Source organism: Cottoperca gobio, chromosome 17 (genome assembly GCF_900634415.1).
Source record: "Cottoperca gobio chromosome 17, fCotGob3.1, whole genome shotgun sequence".
Lineage (NCBI taxonomy): Eukaryota > Metazoa > Chordata > Actinopteri > Perciformes > Bovichtidae > Cottoperca > Cottoperca gobio.
In genome coordinates this window covers 19,018,987-19,035,369 of record NC_041371.1, presented here as the reverse complement: position 1 = coordinate 19,035,369, position 16,383 = coordinate 19,018,987, and the positions used below count along the sequence as shown (strand labels likewise).

Below are 16,383 nucleotides of genomic sequence, written 5' to 3'. Positions count from 1 at the left end.
CTCATTTGTACTATATTGTTGGAGTGGTAAGCAGGCCTATTTTTGAATATTTGGGGTCAGGTGGTCCGTGAGTGTTTTGTCTTGGTCTGAAAAAGTTTGAGAAACACTGCTCTAACACACCCGCTCTACAGAAAGCATTGAAAACTAAGGAAACTGCATTAATTAGCTTTTTTTATTACTTCACAACACTGGCCATGCTGAAGACGTTGGTACCTTACAGCAGGTGCTTGCTGGTCGGAGCTGCTCTCTGGTCAAACCTTATACAGAGACTATAGGTCCAACAAGCCTGACACCACGCATGGACAAGCAGGAGCACAACAGCCTCGTGCTTCTAAAGTAGATGGCGCCATCTCGTGGCCGCTCTGCTGCTAGCACGCAGAGGGTGGAGCTAAACAACAGGACAAGCCTGAACAAGCCTGAACTTGCACAACTTTGGTATGTTTTTATATCGGGAAGTAAGGCCGACATGGTTCGTGAGGAGCTGGCGGTCCGTCTCAACGACAGAGGATATAAAAACTGGCTGAAAGCCGGCCGGTGTCTGCTCATACTGAAGGATGGACTGCATCCCTTCATCACCCAACGCATGAAGGCTTTCCACGGAGATCTGCTCAATCAAAACACTCTGCTGCGGAAACCGTGTGAGACTTCTTCGTGCAAACCCAGAGGGAATAAGGTCAGATTAGTCTGTAAACTCAACAATGTAGATGTGGCAGTGAATCCCCCGTGGAATCCTTGTAGGGTAGAGGTGCTCAGAGAGCGATGTGATAATGTCGTCATGTTATTATTATGATTATTATATCCTTGTATGTCCCACTTCTCACAGCAACTTGCCGTATACATTGTAAGCATGTGTTTGTGTGTGTGTGTGTGTAGCTGTCCTCAACATGCAGTGTGTGTTCAGAGTGGCAGACAGTGATCCTGAGACACCACAGACAGCCAGATGTCACAGTGAACTGGGAAAACTGTTTCCTTCCCAACTGCAGAACAGACCACTGGGAACTGGCCAAGGTATGCTACACACCTCTCCACACTCACTTAACTTAAAGGTGCAATGACGTTATGTCAAAGAGTGTATGTATTGTGTTGCATCTACTGAAGTTAGCATGCTAACAGCTAGCTGCGCTCCGTCCAGTCTGTAATACCAAAGAAAACCAATGTACTGTCATATGACAATAAAAAGTATCACATCCAGGCTTTTGGAAAGCTAGAGCCGTCAACTATTTAACATATTTTCTTGGGAAAAAAGATTTTAGAAATGTCACCTTGCATTGGTTATGTTCTGTAGTTTTAACACACGGTCTGATTTGTGATCTATCACATATGAAATGTGCTGTAAAACTATATGTAGAGCTGAAAAAAAACATCTTTTAGGAATTTTTGATATTTCAAACACTAAATAACTAAACAATTGATCCATTAATAGAGGACATAATATGCTGATTAATCGATAATGAAAATAATCATAAGTTGCTTGCAGACCTTAGTATGTTGGAACAAGTGAAGCTCCATTTGGTCAAATTATCTTCTGTCACGTGGTCAAGTAAAGACAAATGTGCAACATTATATCACCAATGGAAGAATTTCTTGACTAATTACAACAAACATCTTTACATATACATTTTGAACAATATCAGAATTGTCTGTCTGTAGGCCTACATGCCACGGGGTCAGAGGAAAGTGAAGGGGGCAGATCAATGTGATGCGTCTGCTCTACTCAACCTTATCAACTACTGTGATAGTTTCCAGTCTGTGGATCCAACATTTGTGAGAGAGGTAAACAGTCATATTGTTTAAAATGAGCATGCTGTGCTACTTTTGGTTAGTCATTGTGTAAATTATGAAAAATGCACATGCATGTGGGTGTCTGAAGTGCCTCGAACTAAGAATTAAAACATCTCAGTTGTTTGTGAGCTGCCTCGGTCAAAAAACATGAGATTCAACAAGCCCTTCCTATGTTTCCTATGTGGCTTGATATGATCAAGCGTGGTCCTCCTGATCAGAGCGTCCTTGGCAACGATCTGAAAAAACAGACTGCAGAATGTCGAAATTGACCAATCAGAATCGAGTATTCAATTAAGCCGTGTAATAATAGAAATATAATGTGTTTGTTGAACATTAAAGCATGTAAACATGATCAGTCAATAAAATAAAGTTAGTGATGCATGTTAATGATTTGACTACCATCATTGCAACAGCTGGGTGTGTAGAGCTCAGATACTCATGTGCACTCAGTATTTGACAAACCAACAAAATGATAAGGTGCACATTGGATTTAGCGTTCCTCTTTATTATATCCACAACACTGTGTGTGGGGTTCCAGGTGATCCGTTACAGAAACGAGTTGATGCATTCCTGTGAGTTCCGTGTGAAGGATGAATGGATGAGACGCTACCAGATGGCTTTGAAAAAGGTCATGCGGCAGTTCAGCAACGTACCACAGATGGCAACAGTTGGACAACAGATCGAGGAGGTGAGCGCGTCTGTCTGCGCGTGCACCGCTGCTGCTGAAGCTGGTCCAGGGTGTGGATCGGTGTTCATTTTGGAAGCTATTGGAGATTTAGTCTTAGTCTTACTCTTTAGACTAAAATGCTGATTAGTGTTAGATGACGAAAAGACGTTACATTTTACTCAAACAGTCATTGTTTTAAGCCAAAATGGTTTCTCTCCATATATCAGCTATTTTTTTATTTATTCTTTAGTCTCGTCCAACATGGAAAAATATGCGTTAATAAACCATCCGGACCCGACCCACAAACTTTAGATGATGGCAGCACAATTGGCAAGACTGAAGAAGACACAGATTTTGACTGTGTCCCCTCGAGCCGCTGCACATTTCATCACAGTTCTTATAACTACTTAGCGCCTTGAGATTGCTTTTAGCTTTGAAAGGCGATTTACAAATACAATTTATTATAACTAAATGAACACTGTTTAAGTTACAGCTGCGTCCGTGTATTTTTGTTTCAGTTTGTGTGCCTGTGCATTTCTTTTTGTCCAGATGCTGACCGTTGATTTGTCAATATTTGTCTCTGGTTTGGACCGCATGGATTCTGCTGTCCATGAGGGATTACACTGTGATTCTGTCAGCCAATGGGAGACCAGCGCAGACTTAATTAGCCAATGGGAGGCTGAGTTGCTACAGGAGAGGCTGCAAGAGTTACTGCATGCTGCTGCTGATGCACAGGTTCAAAGAACAAATATGTCCACGTGCACTTGCATACTTAGACATAATACATTTAAAGAAAGATGTCACATGACTTCGACTGACTGTCTCTTCTTTAGGACACCGAGCAGCTGAAGAGGCTGCGCAGCTTCCTGCAGGCCAACAGAGATCTGAGCGAGAGGTTTTCTTCAGAGCTCCAAGCCATCAACTCACTGGAGTCCAGAGAATAAGGAGTGAGGGATGAACAAGAGAACGAGGAGCATATTGTGCGTTATGTCTTTATATTTACATAGACCTTGACCGAAATAGGTCAAGGTCAAAGCAGATCAAAGGATTTGTGACAGATAGTATGTGCATGAAAATAATGAGAATGTAAATTAAAAAATGTGAACAAATCCATTGACTTGTTCCTGATTGACTGGATGATATATTTTTATTTATGTCATTAACTTATAATAATCATAATAAAATCTACCCAGCTGCTCATACAGCCACAAAATAATGAAAATAAATAAATAAATGAGCATCCCTTATCACCTTACCCCCCCAACCTTCTCTCAATACAAAACAGAAAGCTACAGTCTCATAATAACTAGATGTTCATCATGTAAATATACATTTCTCAGTAGAGGAAGCTTGTGAGGCTTTCACTAAAGCCCAACACCCTATCACTACTTTTCCGGCTTTTCATATGTATATATGTCTGTCTGTATATCTGTATGTACATATATGTGTATATACATATATGTGTATGTATGTGTATATACATACACATATATGTGTATATACATATATGTGTATGTATGTGTATATACATACACAGATATACATGTAGCGCCATTATAATGACTTGATTAAAATGACTGATTTCTCTGGGTTTGAAAATTGTGGGAAACATTTGGGATAATGTGAGTACACAACTCAACTAAATATATAACTATGTCTAGTTGTTTTTAGACGTTTTAATGCAGAAATGTTGTTATACCTTTAACACATACCCAGGGATTATAGCTAAATTAATAATATTCTGACTGAAATGTTTTTTCAGGGCGAATCACATTCCCTATTTACAATTTATATTTGTAAAACAATTTCGAGGACCAGTCTGCTTACTGAACCCAGAACATGCACAGAACTCAACATGAAAACCAAAGCAGCTGGATGTGAGGAATGATGTTTATTCCTACAGCTTTTAGAAAGTGTTCTACAGAAAAGCATCTTTAAAAAAGTATTTTAATAAGATTTCCAACTTCATCGTCTCAGTTTCAACAACTTGTTAGATGATGTTGTATTCTGCATTAATTATTGTTGGTTTTATCTTGTTATAGAAGCTAAGACTGAATAAGGACTTCACGTTACTACTTTAAGGAAGTATCTGCTCTGGCGACTGCACCAATTAAAACTACAGAAAGGTTGGATGCTTTCGTGCATGTGTGGTTAATGTGGGCGACATTGCTATATGCACATATCCGTCTGTCATCTGAGTTTCTCACAAACCACGTTCATACAAATTTTAAATCCCAACAGTGATTGTCTGCACCACAATCTGATGGTCTAATAACGTGTAACAAAGTGCTCGACATGTCAGGTGAAGCTGCATGACAGCAAGGTGTGAAAACCAGAAAAGCTTTTCCTTTCTTACATTTCTTCTCACGCTTCTCTGCTGCTACAGCTAGCCGCACCTTCACACCTTCAGCACACACGGGGTGCTTGTCTCAGAGGCAACATGGAGAGGGAGGGGATGCTGGTTCGGTCTATGTACTACGGGAGAATAGGATACGAGGCCACGGAGAGGCTGCTGGAGAGGTTTGGACATGATGGCAGCTTTCTGCTGAGAGACAGCGAGACGGTGCAGGGGGCCTACTGTCTGTGTGTGAGGTGAGCTGTGGGGGGGGCTGTACTAATGTTGCCAAAAGTGACATTTTCTCATGTAGTTATGTTGCACCTTTATGAGTGTGAACACCAGAATAGACACTGAGCATGTTTAATCTGTAGTAACATAACTACTTATATATCATGAGCGGTCAAGCTGAGAAAAGTTCAAAGTGCTGATTTGGCACTTTTACACAATATCTCATGAAATTCTTTTTATAAAACTGAATTATTAATACTTTTAGTGATTGACATGCATACATAGACTTTTTTATAGTTTTATTTCTTACATATTCCAACTGTATTTGTGTGTATAAATAGTGAAACGGTATTTTTTACAACGCTGAATTGTTCTATAATGATTATTATTAGTTTGTACGCATGTATAGGGGTGGAGGATATGACCTCAAATGTATATCACAGTATTTCTTTAGTTTTTTGCATTACGGTTTTAAAAACATTAAAAGGGATATTTATCTCTAAACATGATCTCCTTTCACTCTATATTTGCAATGTAAGGGAACAAAAACATATCCAATTACATATTAAATGATTAGCTCCAAATAGGAATGAAAATATAGTATCGGCCCTCATTTGTTTTGGGAGGAGTCACACTGGGAACTACATTACTCTAGATTATAAATGACATAAACCTTTACATCTCAACCGTAGACTATATAAAGTCTTTGATCCTAATGCACATGTAGAAAGAGTTTAAAACACTTGGCGCCGCAGACGTAAAAATACAACATGAAGAATAAAACAATTTGAAGCAGGAATAACTGGAAACCTACAGTATGTTCACTTTACTAAAGAGTTAAACACATGCACAATAATATACTGACTGGTGGAGGAAGTAATCGGATGTTTTACTAAGTAAAAGTAGAAATACGACTATTAAAAGTTATCTGTTACCAGTCAAAGTCCTGCATTCAAAATCTAATCCTAATACTTAGGCTGTACTAGTCTAGAGGTAGTGATATATTATATTTATATAATTATATTATCTGTGTAATTTTACTCCTGATTCATTCCTTCTCGGCAGCATCTGAATGTTGTCAATGTCATTTTAAAAACTGTATATAGTTTCATCTGTAATAATGCATATTTTCTAACTGTTATATCAATCAATCAAAAAACTTTATTGTCATTTTGAGCTATACATGTACAATTCAAATGAAATGTTGTTTGTACTGGCTTACTGTAAAAGTGACTGAATAAGTGGTCATACATATTTTAAAAGTGTCGTGGTGCTGATGCAGAAATATAAAATGTGTACTTTAAAATATAAATGTAGAATAAGATATATACACTGTATAAAATGTATACATTTAAGAGTGTTAGAGTGGAGTTCACATTGCTCAGGAGAAAAGTTATTGTTGGTTCAACAGTGTGACTGGTTGTTCTGCTCTTTATGTTGCGGCACCTCTTGCCAGAGGGCAGCAGGGAGAACAGGCGAGTGGGGTCTTTTTTAATGTTCTGGGCTCTGCTGAGGCAGCGTTTATTATATAAATAATAATATATATATAAAATCTTGATCTGAAAAGCAACCAAAATGTATCTTTACTCGAGTGTGTTGAACACAAAACTGAAATCAGTCATCCTCTGCATCAGACCCACACGCATCTCTTTCACATTTAATCGTCACATTACAACATGTGAATACACTTTAGCTGTTTCAGGTTTTACACATTCACAGCAAATAATTAAAATTTTGTTTTTTGCAGAAAAGCCCCTTTGGTGCACACCTACAGGCTTGTATGCTCCAGTGACGGCTGGTGTCTTCAGGTGGGTGAACATCTGCATACAGATCGCACACACACACACACACACACACACACACACACACACACACACACACACACACACACACACACACACACACACACACACACACACACACACACACACACGTGTTGCACTACAGCAAAGTCTGGTCAATGCACCAGACAGGAAGTTATTCATGGTGTGTGTGTGTGTGTGTGTGGTGTGTGTGTGTGTGTGTGTGTGTGCGTGCGTGATTAGCAGGATTCAGGAGTCAGACTGCAGAGATTTAGGACTCTGGAAACACTGATAGAGAGCTACAGAACGGGTGCAGCCTCTGACATCAGTATTGCCCCCCTCACAGAACCACTGGACAAAACACAGCTACAATACATCAGCTTTGGACAGGGTATGACACACACACACACAAACACACACACACATACACGTGTTGCACTACAGCAAAGTCTGGTCAATGCACTCACACACGCACAAACACACAGATACACACGTTTTGACTTGTTTGCTGTTTGAGACATATTTACATAATCTATATACAACATTTTGAAAGACCCAAAATATTGACTTATATTCTATACCCCAACTTGAAAAATAAATATGTTAACCGGCTACTTTTACTTTTATTTAAGTAATTTATTTTTTTTTATTTTCATTTTTTTTAACAACATAAGACTTTGTAATACATTCAATTTCAAAAGTTTGCATGTTGTCCCTTTTTATACCCCAAGAAAAACAAAACGACCTGTTTAAAATAAAAATGAAGTGTGTGTATATAATTCAAAATGTAAACATAAATGGACATACAATTATACAAACAAATAGACATACATCTGTACATCTGAACCAATTATGGAAGAGTGCACATTTTCAGCCTTTTCACACAAACGGTTGCCATGTCCTATAAAGTGTACCTGTAGAGCCACCCAGCATACTCTTTGTGTAAAAACCTCGTAACCAGAACATCCAGCCCAGTGGGAGAGGCTTCCTACTTCCACTTCATAAGCATATGGCGTAAACAGAGTTTCTATCAGCGGGGAAATGTTCGGCGTGGCTCATGACATACTCCCTCAACTGTAACACATTTTCAATGGTGTCCTCCACAGAGTGTCTGTACATGGAAACGTGTAGCAGCAGCAGCAGCAGCTCGGTCCTTTGAAGTCGTGCCTTTAGCCTGACAGACCGACGCCATTAATCCGGGGGACAAACATGATGGCACAAACCTGCCGCAGGTGGCATCAAGGAGCTGTGTACTGGCTGCCACATTGTTTCAGATTTTTTTATTTCGTTTTTGTGTAAAATAAACTTCACATTGTGTATATTACTTATATATTATGAAAAAGAAGCTACTATAAACCTTGTCAGTTTCAAATACAAGTACTCAAGAGGCCTCCAAAGTCATTGACATGTTTTTGAATTGGTGTCCGAGTGAGTGTGGGAACATCGTTTTTTGTAAAAGATGCCAATACTGTTTATCGCACACGATCTCTGTTGCTGTGTTTTCATTTTGCCAGACATGTGTTCCACAGTAATGGCCTCAGTGATAAGTCTCTGTTCATCTGTGTGTATTATGAGTCTTGTGTTATAAAAGGAAGATATTGTAGTCGTGGTCCTAAATCGTAATGTTTTTTGTCTACACACACACACACACACACACACACACACACACACACACACAGGCACAGTGTTGATGGGTTTCATGCTTTATGTCTGCTTGGGGAAGTCACACAGTGATCTGTGTGGTTTGTCTGTACATATTTGATCTTATCTGAAGCAACTGTAGCAGAGTGTAACGATACAGGAAATGTAACAATGCAAGAAAGACAGATCATAAAGTCTAAAGTGGGCCTCTCCCCATATGACTTTATTTATTTTTAACTTTATCTGACGCTTTTGTTCAAAGCCACTTACAATAAGTGCAAACACTCATGAGGATACACCTTCCAACAGCAAGAATCTTGTAAGTACATTAACTTCAAATAGGTGAAATCATTTTAAGTGCAGAACAATAGCTTCAAATAAGCCAAACAAAAGTGCAACATACAGAAACAATAGAATACAAATTCATACAACATACAAAGAACAGAATTTGTTTTTTTCTCAAAATGCATTTATATTTTATTTGAAACACAAGGTTTAAACTGTGATATCAAGCTCACTTTCAGGTCTCTTACTGAACTCAATCTCGTATCAAAGAATGTGTTATATGTCTTGGACGGCTCACTTTAGGCTTAACCAGCGTTACAGTCAATCTGCTAGACTGTCCGAAGTCGGTCCCTAACAGTTCCTCAACTATTAACAGAAATTACTTGGTAGTACATGTCAGATTTATTCCATTTGTTCACTTATTGTATACTTGAAATCTGAGCTTGTATATTTCCAGTCTAAAGTATCTGCAAACTATTCCAGTCAACATGTTGGTGATGTGGTAACTATCAGAGCGCTGCAGTAACTCAGTCTGAGCTCTTCGCTGCTGTTAAAGTTCTCTTTTACTTTGTCAATTGCTTGAAAAGTTTCTGTTCAATATTTTATTCTTAGTTTTGGTAATATGTATTTTACGAAGATTGGACTTTGTCTTAACATGTCAATCTATTCCATTGTGAATCGATATCTCCCGTCTATGTTTGAAAGTCCGTTCTTAAACCAGACCTGGTTTAGTCTGAGGTGATCAGCTCCCAGTCTGCTTTATGAAACCTGCTTCAGTTTGTGAGGCTCTACGGTGGCCTTGCTTTAGCTTTAACGGACACATATGAGTGCTATCAAATCTTCTCAAAATGTCAAACTTTTGCACCTGGCTGGGGAAGAGGCGGGGTTATGCAATTGTTTATGCTAGTTGACTATTGGTTGTCCGGTTTAGATTTAGCAACCCCATCAAATTCTCCCTGGCTCGTAATGCTGGGAGATGGTCTAGTTGTGAGGGAGAGGAATGCGGTGGTGAGCGACTTCACTTATTCACCGCTTTTATTTTACAACCCCGACTTTGTATCAAACACAATCTAAACCCATTTTCACGATATGGGACTTTTATAGTTACCTCCAATATAGTTGTGTTCACATTTTTATTTAATGCTGGTTTGATGCTCTTCTTCCTAACCCCTCAAAACACCTCTCTGTGTACTTCTTTGTGTCTAAATGTTGAGTTATTGTCCTGCGTAGGCTTTAGATGAGTATCACTCAACTTTGTTTCACACTCAAAAACATTTTGTAAAAGCACTAGATCTACATTTCAGCTTCAGCTAACCAGCTAGTTCAGGCAGAGCAAGTGTATTTCATCAACACTCATCAACCGACACGTCCATGTTTAAATTAATGACGTAATAATGGTCAAGTCGATGACCAGGCAAAGCAAAATCTTCATTTATATAATATACTTAGCGTGTTTTACAGTCATATTGTTATACTTTTACATGTCTTAAGATGTATTAAAGCAGTGGTTCTCCTTTCCGAGTCAGGTTGGTGTTCGCTTTTGCTCCATGTCCTCCACCTGTGTGATTTCCTCCGCAGCCTCAGCTGACGGGGCGGGGTGGAAGAGCTGACAACACAACAACAACACATTTTTACACAAGTGTGTGTGTGTGTGTGTGTGTGTGTGTGTGTGTGTGTGTGTGTGTGTGTGTGTGTGTGTGTGTGTGTGTGTGTGTGTGTGTGTGTGTGTACACTATGTACTTACATTAAAAGTGTCATTCTTTTCCAAAAAATATTTGTACTTTGGCGGGGGGTGAGGAATTGGAGGGAACAGAACATCGTACAACCTGAAACACACACACAAACACACACACACACACACACACACACACAATGTCAATACACACATTTGGTAACACTTGCTACAACGCCCATGTCTATAATGCATTATAATCTGCTTATAGCACTGTATATTATAGTTATAAGCAGTATTGTATAATAGTATTGAAAGTATTGTATAACGACTTATAAGGTCAAGTATCATAATACTTCTTAACTGCTGGTCACTCACTGACGTTTTAGATCTAATGTTATTTTTTCACTTTAACCTTAACACTAACCACTTTGAATAACTTATAATCACACTATAATACATTATAACATTATAAAACGATTATAATGTATTACAAATATTGAAATTAGAATACACTAATCCTTAAATGTCAGTGAGGGACAATTATGAAGTATTGTGATACTTTTAAGTCGTTATGAAGCATTATGAATATGTATGAGTGCTTATAACAATAAGTATACAGTGCTATAAGCAGATTATAATTCATTACAAGTGTGTTAATATTGCATTATAGAGATGGTCAGTTTTACCCACATTGTAGCACATTCTGCATTTGCATTGGATACAATTATATTTTTTAACCTTTGTTTTAAAACAAACAGTTGACCAGAAAAAAAAGAAACCACAAGAGAAAGTATGAAAGAAGCACATCCTTTCTTTTATGGTCTTTAGCATTTCATTCTTTCCCCTGTTTGTCTATTTTTGAACTCATACAAGGGTGTTTCTGTCTCAACCTTAAGGAAGTGTGGGTGGTTGCTTGGGGCTTTTCAGAAAGAAAGAAAAGACACCACCACTGGTACACTCCTTTTACTTCTCCTCTCTCTGTTATCTCACTCTAGTTCACCCATTCTGCTGACGTCGGGGTCATATTTGTGTCTGTCTGACACTGTTTCACATTTAAAAGAGAGAACAGAGTTTATGTTATCAGATTAGAAACGGCTCACCGAGGCGAATAACAGATGAAGCAGGTGTGAAGAGAGGTGGAAAGTATGTGAGAAGCTGTGCGGATGTTCAGTCACTCAGTTAGAGGCAGAAACAGTACCTCTGTTGGCGCACCAGCAGCAGCACAGCCAGGAGGATCATGGGTATTCCAAGTGAAATGGAGATGATCACCAGAGTGTTGAGTTTGTAAATTGACTGTTGCACCGCTACAAACAGACACACACAAAGATGATCAATAACAACATAGTGTGTAGCTGGATGGAGACGATAACAAGGGTTGACAACAAGCAGCACTCACTGACGATGGGACTCCAGTCACTCCATTGAGAATGTTCTTGGCAGTCGTTCTTCTTTCTTGTCCTAATCTTCACGCTGTGGGTGCAGGTGGGATCTACATTGGGCTCTGTATAAGACTGGTTGGTCAAGCTTTTGGGGCGTTCCTGTTTTTAAAAGATGAAGATTTGAAAGGAAACACTAGCTTTACCTCATTTGGATTGTTCTTGTTTATGTGCACCAGAAAATAATGCACTAAATGCTACGACACATATTAACACTTTCTATGAAGCCCATGTCTATAATGCGGTATAAACACACTTATAATGCATTATAATCTGCTTATAACACATTATGATTATAGTTATAAGCACTATTCGTAATGCTCTATAACATAACTTAACACATTATAAAGCATTTTATAATGACTTATAAGGTTGAGCATCATTATACTTCATAAATGCTGGTCACTCACTGACTTTCTTTTGCAAGGATCATAGTGTATTATAATTCCTATAAGCATTATAATGTGATTATGAGTTACTCTAAGTGGTCATTGTTCACTTAAGTAATGTGATACAAATATATAGTAAAATGTATGAAAGAACAACACACAGAACGTTGTAAAATTATATTTTACTTCAGTTCAAGCAAACAATGACCACTTAAAGTAATCATATTATAATTCATTCTAAAAAGATTATAACATATTATAACTATGTATTATGTATATGTATTACAATGGGAATTATAATACACAATGATAATTGCAAAATTCCAACAATTATAAAATATTATGATACTTGACCTTAGAAGTCATTATAAAACTCTCTGTGATGTGAATATGTATAAGTGCTTCTAACTATAATTACACAGTGCAATGAGTAGATTGTAAGTATGTATGTTTACAATACATTATAGACATTGGTGTCATGTGTTACCTACATTATTAATAATTAACATCCACATCCACACACAGGCATACTGCACCTGGTCAGCCATGGCCAGCTGGTATTCAAAGCATTCTGGGTTGGTGTCAGCGCGACTGTGGGGCAGACCCCATGTCACCACCAGGTCTCCATCTTTGACTGATGCAGAGATGTTTGGGGGCGGAGACAGGACCTCTGTGGCACACACAACCACAGCATTAGTCAAATAATTCATAACAATTCAGTTGGAAGGTCTGCTGTGGACTTTAAGTGTAAACATAACCTGAACATTCAGCTGATCAAGTTCATTTATGTACATAACTATAGAGGGCATGCGCCCAAACTTAACCCCAACTAACCAACTAAGTGCCATCAGTCACCTCTGGGGTCGAATAAAAGAAAAACTGAATTATTGATGGGGGAAATGGGAACACAGGAAGGGATCGTTTTAAATAGTATGAGAATAAAATCATTTATGGCATTTTCCCCAATAGGGGATACTACTCGTTACATACTCGTTTGTAAAGTTAAGATGTGTTCCTCATGGCAACAAGAAGACTTCCTTTAAGGGCCTCTGCCTTATACAATATAATAGTGGAAATTTGAGTTTAACAGAAATCTAATTTGGGTTTTTAATCATCAAACACAAAACGAAATACACAGATTATATATGTTTTTTGTTTTTGGAAGCGGTGCGGCTCTTTGGATGTCACTATGTCAGTCGCTCAGTCGATCCACCACTTTGGTTGAAATATCTTAACAACTAATAAATGGGTTGCCACAAAACTTTGTACAGACCTTCAGGGTGCCCGGAGGAGGAATTCTAATGACTTTGCTAATCTGCTGACTCGTCTTGTAGTGCTTTCAGCAGATCACAGTTTTCACTAATTCCGTGAAATATCTTTCTGAAATATTTTTTTTTGGCTTTTATTTGAATTCCTCAAACATTGTATGCTTAATAGTTTCCCTTTCAATGTGTAATGTAAGTCTAAGGTGTCCGGTAGGAATGGAGGGGCCTTACTCTCCTTAAGCTTATTCATTTCAAAAGATATGGACCATCAAAAACGTCAATACGACAAGCATCCCCACCCAGGATGTTTTTCTAGCTACTACACTAACATGTTACTAACTAAGAAAAAAACCTCAACTATAACTTTATCCTCACACTTTTTAATGGCAATACGTGTTTAATTATAAACCCATTGTGTAAAAGCCTATAAGAGAAACACAGAAGAGCTGGTCATTTACATTTTGACATGCAAAACACTAAAAGTCCTTTCACCCTGATGTCAAGTGTCTTACTCCTACAAATGACCCTGTAGGTGACCTCTGACCCCAATCAGAACCAACAAGCGAGCGAGATGTGACAACCAGCCCTGTTCTCCCCTCCTCAACAACAACTCAATGACAGTTTGATTTGTATTACCTAGCATGTCGATGTTGTATGTGATGGTGTAGACTGTCCACCTGTCGTGCAGGGTTATGTTAAAGCGGAGGATTAAATGTAACATCTCATGCACGTGCAGAATCAAAGACATTGATCCGACTCTCTCCTCAGACGAAAGGTTCGGAGCCTGAACTGTTCTCTTATCATCACAGATACTGCGTAAATAGAGAAAGAGATACATTTGTAATGTAAATATGCATTCATATATTCATAAACACTCTATGCTACATGTGCCATTTAAAAAAAGGAATACCTGATATTGACAAAGAACTGAGCATCCTTGTGTAAGGTGGGGAATGACCAGGAGCAGTTGAGTATATTTGTTGGGTAAAGGCGGCAGTGAAAGTTCTCATCCACCTCTTCCTCCTCTACATAATGCTCCTCCACCGAACAACTATGTACAGTGATCTGAAACAGTTCCACAAACGTAAGAACAGAATATAGAAATTATTGAGCCTGTGTGGCCTTTGGAAATTAAAAGGACATTTAGATTCTCACGCTGCCAGAATCTTCTTCTTCCTGACAGACATCTGGACTGTTGGCCTTCGTCTCTGTTAAAAGAGGACATTTATATTTGTAGCACAACACAATTAAAAGCTATGGATCGTCAAGTTCTTATTTACATTTGCGTTGCGTTTGTAAGTTTTCAAAGTAAGTCAACGCAAATGTTTTCAATATGAGCATCAATGCAAGTCTAAAATAAAATTTTAAACACACTAACACTCTCTCAACTGCAGTACACCACAATTAATTAATTTACACTTTTGGGGTATTTTCCCTTAATCCAGTTGGTAGAGGAAGCAATTTCCTTGAATACAAAGAAAGCGGAAATTGCAACACCACCCAGATTAATGCAAGATAGCCAAAAATGTGTGTGTGTGTGTATGTGTGTGTGTGTGTGTGTGTGTGTGTGGGTGTGTGTGTGCGTGCGTGTGTGCGTGCGTGTGTGTGTATGTGTGTGTGTGTAACAAATAAAGTTACCACTTCGTGATGCACACAAAAAAAGAAAACAGGACCATAGTATTGGATGGACAGGAAACAGCTTCATAACCGACCTAAGGGTTTTACACACACACACACACACACACACACACACACACACACACACACACACACACACACACACACACACACACACACACACACACACACACATATATAAAAACATATGCATATCCAAATACTCCTGAGCGTACAGTGTCCGACCCCACTACATAGAGAAACTCTAATATCAGTCTGATTTCCTGCCTGCTCATACTTCCCCTTTTTAAATGCTTAAGTTTAGTGACTGACATCTAGTAAGACATCTCAGTGGGCATATAATCAAATACAAACAACGGCTATCTTCATATGAGTCTTAATTTTTGTCTCAGTTACATTTAATTGTGAGTTTTAACAACATAAACATTTCTACAGCCTTCCAAAAGCTTTTAAATTTTCAACAAAAAAAGAAAAATCTACCAATGCTTTGTTTTGTTTACACACTCAACTGTAATAATCTCTCTCAAAGGTGATAAATGGATAAATCCCCGATTACCTAATCTAGGTGAAAGCTTTCTTGAATACAATCTAACACAAAATCCTCCAACAGTACTATTATTGTAAATAGCATTACTAAGAAGTTATTACCTCCTGCTGTCCCTCCACTCTGTCGATGACTGTCAGTGCTCTCAATGACAATGACACATTTCTGGGGAAAGAAGAAGCATGACGTCACATACTGTACGAAGCTTCAGGAAACAATTTGTTTCTTCCTGTAACTTAACATGTATTTTCTCATGAATACACTGCAAGATCAAACGAATGAGCACCCTGTTCTTTGCTTTTCTAAAGCAATGTGTTGATGGTAAAAACACTCAAATCTAGGAGAATCAGTCAATAACTTTTGAAAATTGAAAAAAAACTGTTTTTTACATATAAATTCATGATATTAGTAATATTTTATTACATTTGCCAACTTGTAAATACATTCTTTAATACAATTAAGTTACAGAATACATAATCTTTTTAATATATTTGGTAACTTTAAGAAAATGTTACCAACTATAAATAAATTATTGTATTCATCTTCTAAAGGCCTTGAAAAAGTATTTAGACATTTTATGAAATACAATTAACAGAAAATAAAATGTGACAGTCAAACCCACACAGTTAAACATATATGGGGTTTTTCTATTTGGTATGTTGTTAAAATGTTCTCTGTCACACTGTCAGGATA

At 38.1% G+C, this 16,383-nt stretch overlaps 3 protein-coding genes across 5 annotated transcripts; 2 read left to right on the top strand and 1 right to left on the bottom strand.

Annotated features, from left to right (window-relative positions):
- The first annotated feature begins 367 nt into the window (after window positions 1-367).
- On the top strand, window positions 368-3,558 carry LOC115022604 (uncharacterized protein CXorf38). Of its 2 annotated transcripts, XM_029453650.1 has the most exons (6): window positions 390-673; window positions 874-1,008; window positions 1,651-1,773; window positions 2,321-2,470; window positions 2,999-3,184; window positions 3,283-3,558. In XM_029453650.1, exons 1-6 carry the CDS (start codon window positions 467-469, stop codon window positions 3,391-3,393), a joined length of 912 nt encoding a protein of 303 aa, XP_029309510.1. In that variant the 5' UTR covers window positions 390-466; the 3' UTR covers window positions 3,394-3,558. The 2 variants fall into 2 exon arrangements, with proteins under 2 accessions (XP_029309511.1, XP_029309510.1); XM_029453651.1 differs by lacking the exon at window positions 2,321-2,470 and having other exon boundaries at window positions 368-673.
- A 120-nt stretch (window positions 3,559-3,678) lies between these two features.
- Window positions 3,679-8,429, top strand: LOC115022606 (SH2 domain-containing protein 1A-like). Of its 2 annotated transcripts, XM_029453653.1 has the most exons (6): window positions 4,378-4,391; window positions 4,492-4,575; window positions 4,836-5,041; window positions 6,763-6,823; window positions 7,061-7,208; window positions 7,924-8,429. In XM_029453653.1, the coding sequence occupies exons 3-6, from the start codon at window positions 4,890-4,892 to the stop codon at window positions 7,974-7,976; spliced, it is 414 nt and encodes a 137-aa protein (XP_029309513.1). In that variant the 5' UTR covers window positions 4,378-4,391; window positions 4,492-4,575; window positions 4,836-4,889; the 3' UTR covers window positions 7,977-8,429. The 2 variants fall into 2 exon arrangements, with proteins under 2 accessions (XP_029309514.1, XP_029309513.1); XM_029453654.1 differs by having other exon boundaries at window positions 3,679-5,041; window positions 7,064-7,208.
- Window positions 8,430-8,640: 211 nt separating this feature from the next.
- On the bottom strand, window positions 8,641-15,849 carry crlf2 (cytokine receptor like factor 2). Its single transcript, XM_029453652.1, has 10 exons — window positions 15,795-15,849; window positions 15,147-15,220; window positions 14,664-14,716; window positions 14,419-14,573; window positions 14,145-14,320; window positions 12,780-12,913; window positions 11,815-11,956; window positions 11,617-11,722; window positions 10,488-10,569; window positions 8,641-10,349 (listed from the first exon to the last, which is right to left on the bottom strand). The coding sequence occupies exons 2-10, from the start codon at window positions 15,211-15,213 to the stop codon at window positions 10,266-10,268; spliced, it is 999 nt and encodes a 332-aa protein (XP_029309512.1). The 5' UTR covers window positions 15,214-15,220; window positions 15,795-15,849; the 3' UTR covers window positions 8,641-10,265.
- Between the last annotated feature and the right edge of the window lie 534 nt (window positions 15,850-16,383).

Excerpts from the sequence above, each read along its gene's own strand:
- LOC115022604 (XM_029453650.1), top strand. The coding sequence starts at position 467 with ATGGTTCGTGAGGAGCTGGCGGTCCGTCTCAACGACAGAGGATATAAA. Across the intron at positions 674-873 it reads GCAAACCCAGAGGGAATAAG|CTGTCCTCAACATGCAGTGT; the intron begins GTCAGATTAGTC and ends GTGTGTGTGTAG. Across the intron at positions 1,009-1,650 it reads ACCACTGGGAACTGGCCAAG|GCCTACATGCCACGGGGTCA; the intron begins GTATGCTACACA and ends GTCTGTCTGTAG.
- LOC115022606 (XM_029453653.1), top strand. The coding sequence starts at position 4,890 with ATGGAGAGGGAGGGGATGCTGGTTCGGTCTATGTACTACGGGAGAATA. Across the intron at positions 6,824-7,060 it reads GTGACGGCTGGTGTCTTCAG|CAGGATTCAGGAGTCAGACT; the intron begins GTGGGTGAACAT and ends GTGCGTGATTAG. Across the intron at positions 7,209-7,923 it reads ATACATCAGCTTTGGACAGG|AGTGTCTGTACATGGAAACG; the intron begins GTATGACACACA and ends TGTCCTCCACAG.
- crlf2 (XM_029453652.1), bottom strand. The coding sequence starts at position 15,213 with ATGAAGCTGTTTCCTGTCCATCCAATACTATGGTCCTGTTTTCTTTTT. Across the intron at positions 14,321-14,418 it reads CAGTTCTTTGTCAATATCAG|TATCTGTGATGATAAGAGAA; the intron begins GTATTCCTTTTT and ends CTATTTACGCAG. Across the intron at positions 10,570-11,616 it reads CTGCTGGTGCGCCAACAGAG|GTTGTACGATGTTCTGTTCC; the intron begins GTACTGTTTCTG and ends TGTGTGTTTCAG.